At 32.5% G+C, this 18,858-nt stretch overlaps 2 protein-coding genes across 2 annotated transcripts; one reads left to right on the forward strand and one right to left on the reverse strand.

Moving 5' to 3' along the window:
• Nucleotides 1–9,241: 9,241 nt before the first annotated feature.
• LOC110690581 (protein MAINTENANCE OF MERISTEMS-like) lies at nt 9,242–10,853 on the reverse strand. Its single transcript, XM_021867442.1, has 2 exons — nt 9,930–10,853; nt 9,242–9,424 (listed from the first exon to the last, which is right to left on the reverse strand). Exons 1-2 carry the CDS (start codon nt 10,851–10,853, stop codon nt 9,242–9,244), a joined length of 1,107 nt encoding a protein of 368 aa, XP_021723134.1.
• Nucleotides 10,854–15,826: 4,973 nt separating this feature from the next.
• Nucleotides 15,827–17,816, forward strand: LOC110690523 (probable WRKY transcription factor 12). Its single transcript, XM_021867376.1, has 2 exons — nt 15,827–16,356; nt 17,399–17,816. Exons 1-2 carry the CDS (start codon nt 15,827–15,829, stop codon nt 17,574–17,576), a joined length of 708 nt encoding a protein of 235 aa, XP_021723068.1. The 3' UTR covers nt 17,577–17,816.
• The last annotated feature ends 1,042 nt before the right edge of the window (nt 17,817–18,858 follow it).

The following is an 18,858-nucleotide window of genomic DNA, read 5'->3' on the forward strand; positions in this document are numbered from 1 at the left end:
TATTCCAATTGGGATTTGCAAGAGGGAAATTGAGGATTTTTTTAGGGTTAGAGAGATCGGGAATCGGGGAAGGGGAGTCCGACGAGGAAATCGGGAATTGGGTTACAAGTGGGGGATGATTTTCGGGGAAGGGGAGTAGGAGTGGGATGGTCGCCGGTGTAGGGGGAAGGGGTCGAGAATGTCGCCGGCGGGGGGAAGGGGCCAGGGGAGGGCAGTCGCCGGCCATCTGGGAAGTGGCTGGGATCGCAATTGTTGCCGCCAGGGGGATCGATGAAAGTTTGAAGCTTTTTGATTGATTTTGGGGTTCGATTTTAATGGAGAAGAACAGAGAGAAGCTTCAATGGAAAGGGGGAAATGGGGGGTCAATGGAGTCAACCCTATCAATGGCGCCAGTTAGATGTATAAGGGCATAATGGTAAAGTCCCCCAAACGGCAGACTAACGGCAGTTAGCAAAAAGGGCATTTTGTGTTAATATACAATAACTGAGTGGTATATGGTGTATTAGAAAGTTTTTGGTGGTACGGTGAATTATGCTTAAACTCAGTGGTATATGGTGAAATTTCGGTAAAAAAAATTATATAAAACGTGCATCGCACGGGTTCTAGATTATAATGGTCAGGTATTAAAACCCCTTCATTCTTCCTCTCTTTCTCTCTCCTCAACAACCCACAATCTCTCTCCTCTTTTTTTGCAACTCATATTTTATCTCTCCACCATAAAAATGGCAAGACCACAATTTGCACCACCAAGTCACCAACAACGCTGGCCTTCTCGATTTTTGGATGGTCCTCCGGTGGAACACAACCGTAGTCTTGGGAATTACCTTGGCGGCGGCGGCTTCGCTGGTACTCATTGTGGGTTCGAAAGCCCTCCTCGACAATTACCCCCTGTTTGGCGATAACGCAAGTTTTCATCATCCTCCCGTTGGTGAGCCTCCTGGAGGGTTCTGGTTTTGATTAGAGAATGAGGTAAGGATCCGAATGAGGAGGAGAGAGAAAATGTGAAAAAATGGTGATGAATGAAGGATTGTAAAAATGGAGTAGAGAGAAAATGGAGGTGGTGTGTTTGAAGGTTATAAACGGAACTCACGTGAGTCCGTTCTACGCAAAACCTTCTCATATTTAATTAATTAAAAGTCGTACGATATTTATAATAGAGATACGACGTTAACAAATACATGAGATATTGAAGCAAATAAAATTTTTCTGAAACTTTATTAATGAATTGAGATTATTGTTATTGAATAAAAATTAATTTTGCTAAATTGAAATTATTTTATATTGAATTATAATGATTTTTACTATTTCCTCAAAAAAAAATTTATGAACTAAAATTAATTTTACTGAATATTATATTTTAAAATGAAGTGAACAAGGCCTAACACTGTGTACATTTAAAATTCTTCAATATACTTCTTCATACTTAATTATGATTAGGCTCACTAAATATTTTTATTAACAAATATTATTTTAGTAATTATGTTGAGAAAACTATATGGGTATAGACCGATGCACCTAGACAACAATCAATATTGGTATACCTCCATACTAGATTACGAGGTAAAGGGATCGGGAATTTACTTTTAATAGTTTGATTTTGGAGTCATATATATACAATAATATCGATGGATAATGTGACACCTAAATCATAATATGACTTCGAATAATATTTGTGTCCGCATGAACTATAATAATATTCAAGTTGATATCAAACTCAAATGCCATTTCATTATGTTTAGAATTGTATCTCTATAGTATCATCTTGTATTATGTTTAGTCTAACTAACAACTACTATAGACTCAATAGTCTCTATCTTAGTACCTCCAATAATTTTCCAAAATGTATTTTCTTGACTATTGTAACATAAAATTAATATTACTCGACTCCCAGACAGACAATTCAAATTCAACCGCCATATATTTATGGTAGTTTCAAAGGGCTTTATTTTGGGTCTATATTACCGACAGTGTCCGATTATTCCTTCTTTCCACTATAGTGACATAAGAGCACCGCTCAACAAAGACCAATAATTGTGTCAAACAAAAAAAAAAAAAAAAAAAAAACAACAATATGTCATCTCAATATAGAATATCATAAGAACGTTTTGAATAAAGTATGAAAATGATAATTATTTATATAAGAAGTCGAAATCGAATAGACCACTACCTTACCCTTTAATTTATTTCTTAAGTTGTTCATATTGTGAATTTGTGATCTTAAATTTTCTCGTGCTTACAATAAAGGACAATATGCCAACGGTGCATTAACATGACTTTTAAACAAATTCAAACATGGAGACTATACAACAATTTTAACGTTTTCATCTTGTGGCAGATCTAGCTTGGAGCATTAAAAAAAAAAAAAAAAAAAAAAGGAGAAATTGACGCCAACAGTCCTATTTATGGTCGGTCATCTTTAAAAGGTCTCAACTATCGATTAATTTAGAGCGATAATAACTTTTAATTGATTTGACGAGCTAATAGTGTCATTTGCCTTGTTTTCAATAAACTGAATCGAACTCCTGTCATTTGGGGAAGAGATGGAAGGACAACTCATTGATCCCTTTTGAATATCGATGCTATAATAATGTGATAATTTAGACTTGTTTAGTCATATCTAGCTTGTCCATAATCGAATTTCATTTTTATCCTTTAATTTATAATTAGGAACATGTTATGTATAGTTATTAAGCTATAATAAGAAACTAAAAAATGAAAAGAACAAATAAAAATAAAAAAAATAATAATTATGTTGATTTGTGCGTGATTTTATCATGCACCATAAATTAATACCAAATTGAAAAATAAATTAAATGTTTATTTTTAGCCCTTAAGGCTACATATAACATTACGCCTACGACTAATAATCCACCATCCAGACCAAAGCAAATGAGCTCACTCGATTCGCGTTGGTGCATGCATGTAATCCGATGCAAGCATGCAACACCACCACACAATTGCAATACTTATAGCTTGTTCTTGTCAAAAAAAAAAAAAATTAAAAAATAAATAAATAAATACCATGCATACTTTGTTGAGTAAAACATGCAAAAGCTAGTAAAATACAAAACATGAGTTTGTGATTATCAATAATGTATTTCGAGTACTGGGTCCTTATATGACTAAATGACTAGTCGGCCGTGCAAGATGAGCAGCATTATTAATTGGTTCATTTTTTTTTTTCAACGTCCTCTAGCTACACTGCCGCAGCCACAGAAATTACTGATTGGGTTAAGCAGATGGAAAAGTGGTAAGCTAACTAAGATTTCCAAAAATTCAAAGAATTTAATATACATGTAGTAGTGTAATTATACCTTGACATTTACATTAGAATTGTCAATTTCAAAAAAAAAAAAAAAAAAACCGAATATTAGAATTGTCAATTCACGTGATTTGATCCTTCAAGTTAATAAGTTATACGGAGTAACTTATAAGCCGCCAATATTTACCCATTTTTATTTTTACCAAAAATTATATATTCTATCCCTTAGTAACACTCCGTATATATACTTCATCTGTTTTCTTTTAGTTTCTAACATATTTTATTTTGACATACTACAACGCATACAAGTATTTACAATGGTATTTTATTCCTATTATTATTTCCACTTTTCTACACATGACATGCTTGCTTGCTGGATCCTCATTAATTATTCCATTGCATCTCTCACGCACTATCACCATATATATAAACTAAAAATTATGCATTTCTCATGTGGCAATTAAATAAAGCAATTTTGTTGGTGTACATACTAGTGATACTACCCTGTGTATAGCAACTATAGCAAGCGATCGAAGTCGTTATTCCACGAATTGAAAACAAATGCGTTCAATTTGAAGCTAAGCAATTAATTAGCTAGCAAGTATTAAGTGATTAGCAAGTCAAGAAGTTTAGTAATGTCTCTTATCTCAAAATAATACAGAGTTTAAGAAATTGTTACGAAACAATTAATCTAACTCACTAAGTGAAGAGTGATGAGGACACTGACTATACAAAGTTTAAAATTAAGTACGTTACAAAATCATAAACGTATAGTTTATACCATATCGAATATAATGTGACCAAGATCAACCTTTCCAACTAATACTATTAATACTCCGTAAAAAAAATCAGTAATGCATAATCAAACGACATCAATTACGGTTTTCAAAAAAAAAAAACACACATCAATTGCGTATGTTTTTTTTTTTTTTTTTTTTTTTTTTTTTTTTTTTTTTTTTGAGCTAGTAGGAACTTATGCTCGGTCCCTTTCTAACCTCATAAGTATTTTTTTCTATCACAATAATTAAGTATTATACTTTTGTATTTCAAATCACTCTAGTTACTGACGTTATTTAAATTTATTTGTAGAGTTTTAAGCCAATGAAAAACTTTATTTCTTTCTCATTCCCTTTTGAAAAAAATAATAAATAAAATTAAACTTTCACCTTTTAAAAGAAGATTTATGTGAGTGGGTAATAAAATCTATCATATACTATACAAAGTAGCTAGTAATCTAGTATTAAAGTATCGTAATAAGTCCAACACCAACTAACCCTAAAATAAAAGAAGTGTAGAATAAGACATCCGGAGTAAATATTGTATAAATTGCTCCATATTCATCACGATGACCATGTAATTAAATATTAAAATTTCACAGCCAGTGAATGCAACAATTATTATAAATATAAATAATATAATATATACCCTCAAATTTAAAATTAAAAAAGTAAAATTGATAAACACGAACACACATAAATAATACTCGTATAAGCATTAGTCTGTTGAAGTTTGAAAAGTATATGGTCAAAGAGGAACCAACTAAAATTTAGTGGTAGGTGTATCTTTGACAGTCAAACACACTCCATCTAAGGTATTCTAAATCAAGAATTTTGTGTACAATAAATTAAAAGGAAGGCGTCACTAGATTATGATATCATCTTATTACATCTTAATTATTCAAGGATAAGGCTCTAAGATATTTGAATAAGTTTTTGAGAAAAAACTTTATGTTGAATTTAGACTTAAACCTTACATTGCTCATCACCTACCTTTAATTTCTATATTTAGATGTTCACACTGTTAATAATTGCCTAATTGGTATTGTAGGGTTGTAGGCAATAGGCATTGCCTCACTGATCAAAATAATGCATGTCTGCCTGTGCCTATGTCCTATAGTATATACCCACATTATAGAGTACCGATATTCTCATATAACGCATGTAAGGGTTTGCGTTCCATATAATAAAATAAATAGAGTTAAATATTTTATAAGCTAAAGGATTATTTGTTCATCTTATTGTTATATGATTTAATTTTTTAACTGTAATAAAAATAATCATAGACTCGTGAAGTGGGCTCTCTCTAAATAACGGATGCGCCTTAAACCACGGTGGGTGTCACACAAGTACTGAATATAAAGAGTACGTAGCACATGACCTCAATCAGTAAAGTGGTACTACTCTAACGTCCAACCTCGTGTTTTTGCTTACATGCATGTGCTATTGACTACTGTAGTAATGCGGGGATCAGTGAGAAGATAATGTTGTTCACTTGAAATTAAAACTCAAACTATGCTCATACCATTAATTTTTATTATTATAGATAGTCGATCAATATGTATATAATCTGATGGTGATATATCTATCTTTCTATAATCTATATATATACACAAAGTCTTATATACACAACGTACAACAGACATTGCTATCTTTATTTGACTATCTAATAACAAGTACTCGTATTATGCATGCCTGATTTTAAGGGATACACATGCATGAAGCCATAAAGATCTATTAGGGTATTAGCTTCATTCCAATATTATTTGTTGTGCATGCAATCATGCATGCATATATGGTGAGATTATAAATAAATACCAAAATACATAGCAGGCTAGAACTATTATAGGATTAGTCTCAATATATATTTTTAATTATTAGATTATTAGTCTCAATATATATTTTTATAAATCTGAAAAAATAAAAAAATTAGATGTGCGTGGTACAAAAAATTACAACTATGAAGAATAATTTAAAACTCAACTGCTATTCGTCGCTCCCATTTTACCGGGTAACGCTCCCTTTTTGACTTGAATGGACAACTATGCCCTTTATGCAATTTGTGTTATAAAAAGGACTTTGTTCCCCATTTGGACACATTACATGAAACGGTCCCCTCACCTTACGACCTTGCTATCCCGAGCCTCCCAAAATCGGTCCCCACGACCTTAAAACCAAATCGGTCCCCACGACCACCTTAAATTTTATTTTTAAAAAAAAATAATTAATCGTGAAATTTTCCGACGGGTCTTGGGTCATGGACGGCGAGTGGAACATTTGTACGCCGGAGAATGCGTCGGAACATTCTGTAAGTTTTTTTGTTTTTTTTTTATTTTCGGCAAATAGGACATCAACCTAAAATTTCCGGATGTACCATGGAACATCCGGAAATTTCAAGCAGAAGTAGGGATCCGCCTGAAAAATCCGGATCTTCCATGGTACATCCGGAAATTTTAGGCGGATGTACCTAGGGACATCCGGATATTTTAGGCGGATGTCCTTGTTTATATAATTTTTTTTTAAAATGTTAAGTACGTTTTTTTTTAATGTTAATTAAGTTTTTTTTTTTATGTTTTTTTTTCGTGGCCTTGTGATTATTGTTGTGATTTAGTATTTGATAATTAATGTAATTTTTTTTGTACAAATATGATTATTAGTAATATGATTATTTTTTGTTACATTATTATTATTATTATTTATATTATTATTATTATTATTGAAAATATTATTATTATTATTATTATCATTATTATTATTATTATTATTATCGTAGTTGTTGTTGTTGTTTTTGTTGTTGTTGATATTATTGTTGTTGTTGTAGTTGATATTATTATTGTTGTTGTTGTTGTTAAATTATTATTATTGTTGTTGTTGTTGTTGTTATTATTGTTGTTGTTGTTGTTGTTGTTGATATTGTTGTTGTTAATTAGTAGAAATATAATTTTAATAATAATAATACTAATAATAATAATATTATTATTATTATTATTATTATTTAGTAATTAATGTTATGGTATTATTGTTTTGTATTTGTTGTTATAATTGTTTATTATTATTTTTAATATTATTATTAATATTGTTATTGTTTTGTATTTGTTATTATTATTATCATTATTAGTATTGTTATTATTATTATTAGTATTAGTATTGTTATTATTATTATTATTATTGTTGTTGTTGTTGTTGTTGTTGTTGTTGTTGTTGTTGTTGTTGTTGTTGTTGTTGTTGTTGTTGTTGTTGTTTTTATTATTATTATTTTGACATAAACCATGTTTTATTTAATTTGTATAGGATATGGAATCTGAGGAAGGCGGTGACGGTGTGAATTATAGTGGAAATTTTGTCACATATACGTTTTTTCCTACATTTGACGATGCAGTTACATGGGCTGATGGTGTTTCCATAAAAATTGGGATTTATATTGGTGAAATCGTCTTATAACAAAACCAGAGATGGTCGGCCGTATCGGTATTTGCGATGTGATCGGTCACGAAGGAGCAAGCCGAGAGATTTGGAGAACGCGATACGGAAGGACACCAAAACCAAAGCTAATGGTTGTCCATTCTACATCAAGATATATTATGAAGTCAGCACCGACAGTTGGAAGATCATTGCGAAAAATGATCACACCGGGACACATAACCACCCAATGATTGTGTACCCAGAGGGTCACCGTAAAGTGAGCGGATTGAGTCCGGGTGCAAATAAAACAGGTTGTGCGGAACATGACAAAGTCCAAGGTTGCTCCCCGTAACATCATGTCCACTATTGCCGAGCAATTTCCTGATGATCATCCAAACATCCGACACATTTACAATTGCCGAAATGACTTCAGGATGGAGATGTCCGAAGGAAGAGGAGTTGTTCAGCAATTTCTTCATCTGGCAAGAGAGAGTAAATACATTTACTGGGTCACGAACGATGATCACAACGTTTTGAAACATGCATTTATGGTGCACCCGATCATGGTCAACATACTCCGCACATACCCACATTTCATAGGTATGGATTCTACTTACAAGACCAATCGATATAACATGCCTTTCTTTGAGATAGTAGGTGTGACACCGACAAACCAGAATTTTCTAGTTGGATATGTTTTCATGCGCGACGAGTGCACGGCTAGCTATCGGTGGGTGTTGCAGAGATTAAGGGAGTTGATTGGGTTTGATAAAGAGCCATCTGTATTTATTTCAGACCGTGATCTTGGGCTATGTGCGGCTTTGAGAGAAGTCTTTCCAGGGACGTCACATTTACTCTGTCTATGGCACATCAACGGAGATGTGGAGGCTAAGGTGACGAAGATGTTCGGAAACAAGAAGGTTGGTGTCAGTTTTAGAGCTGGGAGATGGTTCAAAATCGTGAATGCAACAACACAGGCGGAGTATGATCATGCTCTAGCTGCCATGCAAGTGAGGTGGGGAAAATATCCGGCAGTGATTCAGTATGTTCAGAGAACATGGCTTTGTCATAAGGAGAAATCTGTGAAATTTTGGACGAACCAGGTTCTTCACTTTGGTAACACCACCAACTGCAGAGTTGAGAGCCAACATTCAGCAGTGAAAACTTAGTTTGAATCATCCACAGGTTAGTTGTATTATTTTATTAGTTATTTTCGTTGTTACGTAATTATAATTATAATAAAAAAATTAAAATGTATTTACTAATTAGAATCATTGGCAGGTGCTTTGGATACCGTATGGGCCCGAGTCCATTGTCATATCGGTAATCGTATCATACAAATTCATAATGACTTGGAGGCATCAAGGTCTAAAATTGGTCAGATGTACAGACAGTTGCCACTGTCACGTATAAATGGCAAAGTGTCTCAACATTGCTTGAAAGTACTGGATAACGAGACGAAAAGGATGCGGGATTTGAGTTACCAGGTCCATGAACGGTGTGGATGTGCTATGCGTGTGACCCATGGTCTTCCATGTGCTTTCCAGATACATGATTCGATAGTTGCACAGACAGGATTGTATAACATCCAAATTCATTCTTTCTGGAAGACACTGGTTATTGGTGATGGTGTTAACATTCCTGAAGTGGTTAATGATTCGACCGAGGAGGTTGCACATTTTCGGTCCCCTAATTGATGAAGTCATGGAAAGTGACCCGGCCGTACGTCGAAATGTAACGCGAATCATTGAAGAGGAGCTACATCCAGATCATTCACACCTTGAAGAACCACATCTCAACCTCAACACTCGTGGTCGACCGAAGAAAAATTACACCAGGCGTGATCGTAGCTATTTCGAGTATGTGAACTGTCAACACACTCAACGTGGTGGTGACCCAGAACAGTCATTGTTCGAGTCTCACTCGACATTTCAGGATACTCAGCTAGTGCTCTTTGGTGAATCTCCATGGACCGACCCATCCACTGCAAATCAAACAATAACATATTATAAACACAAAAATTCATAGAAGTCATTGTTAATATAATAATAAGCATAAATACTTACATAATCAGTGTTAGTCCGCTCAGGCAGGTTGCTTGTAACTCCTGCACCTGGAGATACCCGCGGGCCGCGGGTGATAAAACCTGTACAACCACTTCATGTAACCAGGCGCAACCGAAGGAGATGCAGCACTAAGCCTGGTGAGGGCACCTAAAACTACACTCTGAGATACCCCAGGGACAACCTCTTCCACATCACATCTGTCATCTCGGTCGGGAAGTCTACCCGATACATCTTCAAGTTAGTCGGCCTCTTGGCCTTCTCTGGCCTAATGATCTCGCGGGGAATGCCTTGCATGAAACCAAGCTGGCGCACCACTCTATCAGGCATGTACGGCTCAATGATGTTACGGTACTAGATGCAGCCAATGAATAAAGTGGGGGGCACTTGTAATGCAGGATCAGCTCCGTACGGTAGCCAGTTCACCTCACGGTCAGTAAGCGCATCAATTATAGTACGAAAAGCTAACAGGCGCTCCAGGTTCTTGCTAGGACATCCCGCTCCAACATCCCAAGCAGACACACGAGGCATTTGAAGGTCCCGGGTCAAGGTACCCTGCTGTGGCCGAAAGCACGGAAAGTACTCGTAAATCCACACTTGCAGAAGCGTGAGACAACCAGCAATCGAATCAGCACCTTTCCGTGATGCCGTGCCCAGTTGCCGATACAAGTAGGCCAGTGCAGCTGTTCCCCAAGCATACTCGTTAATAGGGACATCCATGTAACATAGCTCGTGGAGGAAGAAAGGATGCGTACGGTTACCACTCTTTTCTACAAACAGTGTACCTCCAAGCACTAACCACAAGTATCCATCAAGCTGGTCACTAAACTCCCGGTCAACCGCCAATGTCGACTCAAAAATCTTATTAGTCAATACCCCACTACCCTGCAAAATGGTCTTTGTGCCGCAAATTTCAGACAGATCATCTGGAGTCATATCCATGGTGATCGAGCACGCGTCCCGTAACACGTCCGTGCTAGGAGTAGTGGTGACCATATTGCCTGCAACCCGTAACCCAAGGATGTTGTATACGTCGTGCAACAAGATCGTAATCTCCCCAAATGGCATGTGAAAGGTGTTCGTATCTGGCTGCCACCTCTCAACAAAAACAGAAATCAACGGCCAATCAAGTCTTTTAAACATCAGGCCGGGCAAGTGAGACAACCAACTAGCATCAATCGGCGCGAGGTCCTCCACAGATTGACGACCTCGCCAAGTGAACAAGTCAGAACATAACTTTATCCTACTTAAACAGCGCAAAACACTACGCTCCTGCTCCATCCAGATATACCGTGCCACGTGACCGCCAAAACTAGGGATAATAGACCCATCCTCAGGCGCACCCAACATCGGTTCCTACACTAACCATGCCTCTGCAGAGCTGGAAGTAGGCTGACTCGATCCACTACCAACAAATCTCCCAAACTGACCCCTATATACCATATGGTACTCCTGAGGGTCCTGTTCTTCATCCCGGTCACCAGCATGACTAGCCGAACATTCGTCTTCCTCGTCAGATATGGGTGCTCCACTTGCAAAGTACAAGGGCCGACTACTACCAGATCAGACTGTTGGTCTCCCGACCAACCACTAGTAGACCCGTATTGCTGCTGCTCGGGCTGAAGCGATACTGAACGAGATATCTATCTCCTAACAGACGCATTAAGACGTCGTGATATTGCATGTCGAGCACCAGAACCCTCGATCTACATAAAATAAGAAAATAATCCGATTTTAGTAATAATAATAATAATAATAATAATAATAATAATAATAAATAATAATAATAATAATAATAATAATAATAATAATAATAATAATAATAATAATAATAATAATAATAATAATAATAATAATAATAATAATAATAATAAACAATAATCAAAACAACAACACCAACAATCATAATCGTAATAACAACAACAAAAAAAAATTAAAATTAACAACAACAACAATAACCATAGAAGGCCAAGAATAATAACAACAACAACAAATAAAATTAACAACAACAATAACCATAATAATAATAATAACAACAACAACAACAACAATTACAAATTAACAACAACAACAATAACCATAATAACAATAAAAATAACACTAATATCAACAACAACAATACTAATCATAATTAAAAATATTAATAATAGTACTACTAATAAAAATAATAATAATATTATTATAACAACAACAACAAAAAAAAAAAATTAAACAACAACAACAATCATAAAAACCCTAATATCAACTTAGTTTAATAATAATACTAATCATATTTTTTAAAATAATAACACTACAAAATATGCTAACCATAATAATAACAATAATAATAATAATAATAATATCAAAAATAATAATAACAATAATAATAATAATACTAACCATAACACTTCAAAATAACAACAAAAATAACAAAATCCAAAAAAAATAAATAAAAAATTAACAACAACAACAATAACCATAATAACAATAATATAATAAAAACCCTAATATCAACAAAATAATAAAAATTATCATATTTTTAAAAATAATAACACTACAAAATATACTAACCATAATAATAACAACAATAATAATAATATCAACAATAATAATAACAATAATAATAATAATAATAATAATAATAACACTTCAAAATAACAACAAAAATAACAAAATCCAAAAAAAAAAAAAAATTAAAATTAACAATTAAAAATAACAATACCATATTATTAACGGAAAAAAAAATGGAACTTTCACCCAAAAAATCCGGATGTTCCATGGAGGATCCGGAAATTCCAGGCGGATCCTCCATGGAACTTCTGGATTTTTTGGGCGAAAGTTCCTGGATCCGTAATTAAAAAAAAAAATTATCTCGTCGCCTCCGTCATCGCCGCCGCCTCCACCGCCGCCAAAGCTCCTCCCTCCGAATTTCAGCCTAATCCGCCTCGAATCACCCATTTTTTTGTGTTTTTTATGATTGTTGTTTTTTTTTAAAAATGAAGAAAAAAATTTGGAAATTTTTTTTTTCAAATTTTTAGAGTGTTTTAGAGAGTTAGAGAGAGAAGTAAGAAAGTGAGAAATGTTGGTCGGGAAGTGGAAAAAACCGTATTTATATGTTAGGGGTAAAATTGGAATTTCAAGTCAAAAAGGGAGCGTTACCCGGTAAAATGGGAGCGAAAAATAACAACACCCATTTAAAAGGGTCAGTTGGTACGGTGATTTCATGTTGATTGTGCCATACTTTGTTACTCCGTAGCCAACACAACTCTTGAGCTAAGAGTATCACCTAAGTTAACACAAGTTTGTGTCATCACCTTGAACTTTTTCTCTAATTTTATTACACTTTTCGTTTCAATTTGTTAGTCACATTACTCTCATATACGGAGTACTACTTTGGCGTTTCAAAAAGATCTACCCATATTGAATGTATTCCACTTTTAACTTAGTTTTTATTTCCTATATTAAATTCTGATTGGCTAGATTAATTGATTGTGAATTAATGACATGACTCTAAATAAAGAAATTACTCTATTGATTTATGCAATTATTGGCTAATGCTTTCCTTAAATAAAAAAAAATCAAAAAAGTTAAATAAGACAAAACTATTATAAATTGTTTTTTACTTTAATGTTGGATTATTCCAAATATTCTCTTTTTCTTATTTTATGTGATTGATTCCTTATGAGATTATCATATTGAAACAGATGGAGTATATATTAATTAATTCGTATATGATAGAGTACAAAACATATTTCTGGGTCTCAACTATCTACTTAAACTTTTGATTGATTTGGTCTTTTAACATGGTATCAGAGCCAGCGTGACACAAGATCACGAGTTCGAATCTCATCTACCCTCACTTTCATTTAGAATATTAAGCGTTGGGTATGAGGGGGGGGTCATGTTGCATCCACACTTCTAAGCTAGCCTAAATGAGCTCTCGCGTGAGGGGGCGTGATAGAGTATAAAACATATTCCCGCAACTCAACCATCAGCTTAAGTTTTTGGTCGAGTTGGTCCTTTAACTGTATATATATGATCAATTGCACGGTGCAAGCTTGCGTCGCAATCAATCGTTTGCCATGCATGCCTTGTCCATGTCTTTGCAATAATTGATGAGTTCATGTCGCCTGCATGCCCTTTTAAACCCAATGCGTGCCAAAGACCAGTACGCGTATAAAGTATAATAATATTCAAAGGCCAGGGTTTGTTTTCAGGCTCTTGGCTTAGTTTGTACTACGTAATACACTATAGATCGAGTAATTAATACTATGTACATTAATTCAAAGAAGTAAAAAAGATGGTAGGGAAAATATTGATAAACCAAGAGAAACACGAGGAAGTTCCCTTCTTAAAAGGCGAAAGTGTTGGTTGAAAGTTCAATTCATGCACTCAAAACAAAATACCTTTCAACAATTTAATTAGTTGATACAATTATCCTTAAATTATAAAAGCTCAAATGATGCTAAAAATGTGACCAAGGAAAAGTCCAAGAACGAACATACTACTGTGATTATCATTTGATTCTTCCCCCCTTAATTATAATCACCTTCAAATCAGCTGGTCACTATTATCCATGCATGTTTCCAATTATCTGACCGAATTCATAGTAATTATACTCCTAGAGTGAAACTTTTTACATTACTTTGGATTTTGGATTAATAGAACAGTTACTTAAGTAGGATTTAACAACTTTCACGGCCGCTACTATTGAATCAACTATCTTTCAATTTAAAAATAAAAAAAGTATTTCTTAATTACATTCTAGAGTTTTTTTTATTAGACCATTTATTTATGTACTTTGATCTATTAAGTGATATATTAATTTAGAGTATGTCATATAACAGTTAATTTAATATATATCGTATTAAAGGTTATTTTAGATTTTTATTAGTATGTATTAAACTAAACTAATATAAGACACTCCTTATCAGAATGTGTTAAGACCTTTTTTTTTAATTTATTTTATCAGAATTTATATATACTTGTAATTTGCTGAAATAAACATAATAAGATGAACAAAATAGGCACCTAGATGTTTCAGAAAAAATAAATAAATAATAGTAATAGTAATAGTAATAAAAGAAGCACCTAGATTGGCTAGATAGTCTTCACTTATAATTTTGTTTATTTTCTAAAATGTCATCACATACGTACATTACTAGTTCAAAACTTCAAAATATAGAAAGGTCTAAAGTAAGATAGACTTCCTCATACGGGGTTACAACTTATTACAAGGATTAGATTATGAAATCACAAATTAAATTTGAGTTCAACTCTTTTTCAAAGAGTTGATTTTTCAACTTCAAACTAGCCTTTGTTCATCATCATATGAATTCAACTGGAATTTAAATATTTAAAATCAAATATATTTTGAAAAGAAAAGTCTGTATATAATTTAATTATTCTATACCCTAATCATTAAGCTGCCTTAATTTCAACCTTATCGTAGTGCTCCTTAAGTCATTTGCTACTTAATTGCAAAAGTAACTAATTAACCCCAAATTCAAACTAGTAATCCCCTAATCCATCCAAAATTTCTAAATTAAATATGAAAATTAAGCAGTACAGTAGTACACTAGTACTTTAGTTATATTTACTGTCTACCATTTTTTTATTACGTGCCGCTTACGTCTCTTTTTTATAAATGTAATAATGTAGGTTTGTATTACATGCAGTCTCAAATAAAACATTCCCTGTTGATCTAATTAGCTCAATATTTCCAATTTCATTTTTATATTAATTATAGTCATATTGGAGGATTTTGGATTTTTTTTTTTAACTGCACAAATTAAATGTCTTTTGTATTAAAATTGTTTACTTTATTGTCTCATCATTTTACATTTTGCAATTGTTAAACGCATTCAAATGAAATTGTATATGATGTTCAATAAATTTTCATCTAGTTTCGGATAAATTTTTCAAATCACAGTCATTTGTAGAATCTTTTTAAATTTAATAAAATAAAAAATTATTTACTTTAAATACAGATAATGACTCAAATTGAATTGAAATAATGTACAAATACAAAAGATTCAACATCAATGAATCAAAAATATTCGATGCAATCGCGGTAACCAATTATCTATTGACCAATAACCAAGCTTTAACTATTGCTAGTCTAAAACACATGCGCATTTTTTTACAAAAAAAAGATAGGCCGCCATCAATCAAGCCGCCATATTTCTTCTACTTCTACCCCTTAATTCACACAACACTACACACATACTATTATAAATCTACATCTACTTTCATAATATAACCCTTTTTATGATCATCTTATTTACACCAAACATACAATAATAAACCCTCTTTCTCTCTCCTCTTTCTCTCTCTAGATAAAAATGGAAGGCTACTCTATATTTTCTTCTTCTACAAACTCATCAAATTCTTCACCAACTAATAATAGTAACTTTCCTTTTTCATTAAGCCAAGTTTCTAGTTCTTCCAATAATAGCTTTGATCATGCTATAGATCAATATAATCACGATCATCACGGTGTAGGGAGCCAATCTGGACCGTTGATCACGGAGTTAATGATGATGGGTGAGCCGCCGCAGCAGTTTCCATCATCCATGGTTGTTCAATCTCAATTACTAGATAATTATCATGATATTATTATTCCTCAAAATCATCAAGATACTAACAATGATGGTGATCAAATTAAGAGGTTTAATAATATGACTAATGATAATAATAATAAGTTAATTAATAATAATAATGATAATAATAATAAAAAAAAGGGTTCGTCGGAAAAGAAGGCAAAGAAGCATAGGTATGCTTTTCAAACAAGAAGCCAAGTTGATATACTTGATGATGGCTATAGATGGCGAAAATATGGTCAAAAGGCCGTCAAGAATAACAAGTTTCCAAGGTGTGTTTATATTCTTGTGTATGTGTATAGATGTATTTTTGTACTAAAACAAATTAGTATCACATAGTTAATTACTTAATTATCTCATTGATTTTTTTAATTTCGTCAAATGTCTTCTATCATAGGGATGATCTTTAATTTACAGTAATCAGCTAATATACTCGGTGAAATTTTTTGGTTCAATTCAAACAACCGCTCTATAGTAATATAAAAAGATGCTATTCATGTCAAAATGTTGTAATAAAGATAACAATTCAATTACGACACTCAATACACTCTAATATTCTATATCAAAATGAAGTAATAAAGATAAAAATTCAATTAGAATACTCAACAACACAAATTCTTTTCTTCATTTTTTTTGTTTTGTGGAAATAATACTACTATATACTTTGTAAATTCTAGTGTAGACATGGGTAACTAGCTTAATTAGAAGTAAGTGTAGGTCCTTTAATTAATGTGCAACATCCTAAATTCAAGATTATTATATTTCTCGGCTAAATACATCTATACATATACTTCGTATGAAAATATCTACTCTGTAAGTGAATTTTAGCTTCAGTATACTTAGGGTCTGTTCTCGTACAGTGAACTCAACTGAACTGAACTGAATTGAACTGAATTGAAATGAATATTTTATAAGAGAAGGAAATTAGGAGCTGAACTGAACTGAACTTAACTGAACTGAAAATAAACGTATGAGAACAGACCCTTATCGTAATAAAAACCAAATAATATAATTAAGATTCTTTGTATAATATATACAAAGTAATTGATTTTATTTTACATGGAGTATAAAATTACATTTATAGTAATTGCTTGAATTAATAATTTTTTTCCTTACAAAAGTCATGAACATGTAGATGAACGCATGCGTATAAAAGAATATTAAAGAAGATAAAAGAAAAAACCTGTTCTCATCATCAGTCAACTTCATTTGAATTGATTATAGTTTAATCATCTTATTAATTATCATTAAAAATTCAATAATTATTCTAAGATAGCAAATATTTATTATCTCATTTGTATTGAAAATATGCAGGAGCTACTACAGGTGTACGTATCAAGGATGCAATGTGAAGAAACAAGTTCAACGCCTTTCCAACGATGAAGGAGTAGTTGTCACTACTTATGAAGGAATTCATTCTCACTCTATTGAAAGATCAACAGATAATTTTGAGCATATTTTGACTCAAATGCAAATTTACACTTCCTTTTAAATTACTTGGTTTTTTTTTTATTAATATCTTCAAACCAAAAAAAAAAAAAAAAAAAAAAGGTGATGAGTTTTAGATCGAGGGGAAAAAGGAGGGGAAAAACCTAATGTTACTTGTTTTTTTTTTAATACTTCGTAATAATATACTATGTATGTAAATTGTACAAGCTAAGCTAAGCTAAGCTAAGCAAAGCATGCATGCCTTGGATTTTTTTATTTATAAACAATTACAAGTATTTTTACATATTAGTTTTTTTTTTTTTTTTAATCAACAAGAATAGGATTGGATAGGTTAAATACTACTTCGTATTAAATCACTACAAGCAACGAGCACGATTGATCATATTTTGAAATCACATGTAATTTGATGAAACATACATCGCGTGCATATTATAGCTAGTTTAATTTTTTATTTTTTTTATATAAATCCATACATATATAGTACCCACTCTGTACTTGTAGTCTGTAGACACCAATTCAAATTGATTGTGTCCCCTCAAAAAAGGATGATGGTGAAGCGTACATTACTGCCTAATTTAGTATTTAACTTCGTATCATCATCCTCGAATATCTTGTGTCAACAATTTCTTCATATATGTTGACCTAGAAAGTAAATTGGTTAATATGTCATGGTTATTGTAAGTAGGATACAAGTGAAAATGTTCACAATTTGAGTTTACTCCTATATTATTAGTCACTTGGGTTTGTTTACAGTGTATGCCTACTAAAATTTGGATTAGTTAAAAATAATGTACAGTTGAAATTATCTAAAAAAATGACCTAAAGTTAATTGTTTTGACTAATTTTTTCTATATTAATTTGAATTTTTATGTTCCTTTTTATAATTGTATAACTAGTGTATGGCCCGGGCAATGCACCGGGTTTTACTTTAAATATCAACAAATATTATTTGACCTATAAAATAAAAACTATATAATTAAAATTGAAGTGAACAATAATAACTATTAACTATGAAACTAAATAAGTGCTCTCAACTTGATGTTTAATATAAATTATTTAGTTGTATTATAATTGAATATGAAACATAATTAAAAGATAGCAAAGATGGTAACAATGTCAACTCATTTCTTGTTGGTCTTGCATCCAAATCTTGTAATAAGCATTTTTATTGTCATTAAAATATGTTATACATAGACCTTATAGTACAATGGATTATATGATATACAATACATATGAAAAGTGATCTGACATAAATTTAATAGATATGAAGGGTGCCACGTGGGCCACGTACCGTGACACATATTCAGTTTTAGGAACGTTGTTTA

Source organism: Chenopodium quinoa, unplaced genomic scaffold (genome assembly GCF_001683475.1).
Source record: "Chenopodium quinoa cultivar QQ74 unplaced genomic scaffold, ASM168347v1, whole genome shotgun sequence".
In the NCBI taxonomy this organism is placed as follows: domain Eukaryota; kingdom Viridiplantae; phylum Streptophyta; class Magnoliopsida; order Caryophyllales; family Amaranthaceae; genus Chenopodium; species Chenopodium quinoa.

What these genes read in the sequence shown, in the direction of transcription:
- LOC110690581 (XM_021867442.1), bottom strand. Translation starts at nt 10,853, where the DNA reads ATGTTGGGTGCGCCTGAGGATGGGTCTATTATCCCTAGTTTTGGCGGT. An exon ending in ATGCGCTTACTGACCGTGAG is followed by an intron (nt 9,425 to 9,929) that starts GTGAACTGGCTA and finishes TTTGATTTGCAG; the next exon opens with TGGATGGGTCGGTCCATGGA.
- LOC110690523 (XM_021867376.1), top strand. Translation starts at nt 15,827, where the DNA reads ATGGAAGGCTACTCTATATTTTCTTCTTCTACAAACTCATCAAATTCT. An exon ending in AAGAATAACAAGTTTCCAAG is followed by an intron (nt 16,357 to 17,398) that starts GTGTGTTTATAT and finishes GAAAATATGCAG; the next exon opens with GAGCTACTACAGGTGTACGT.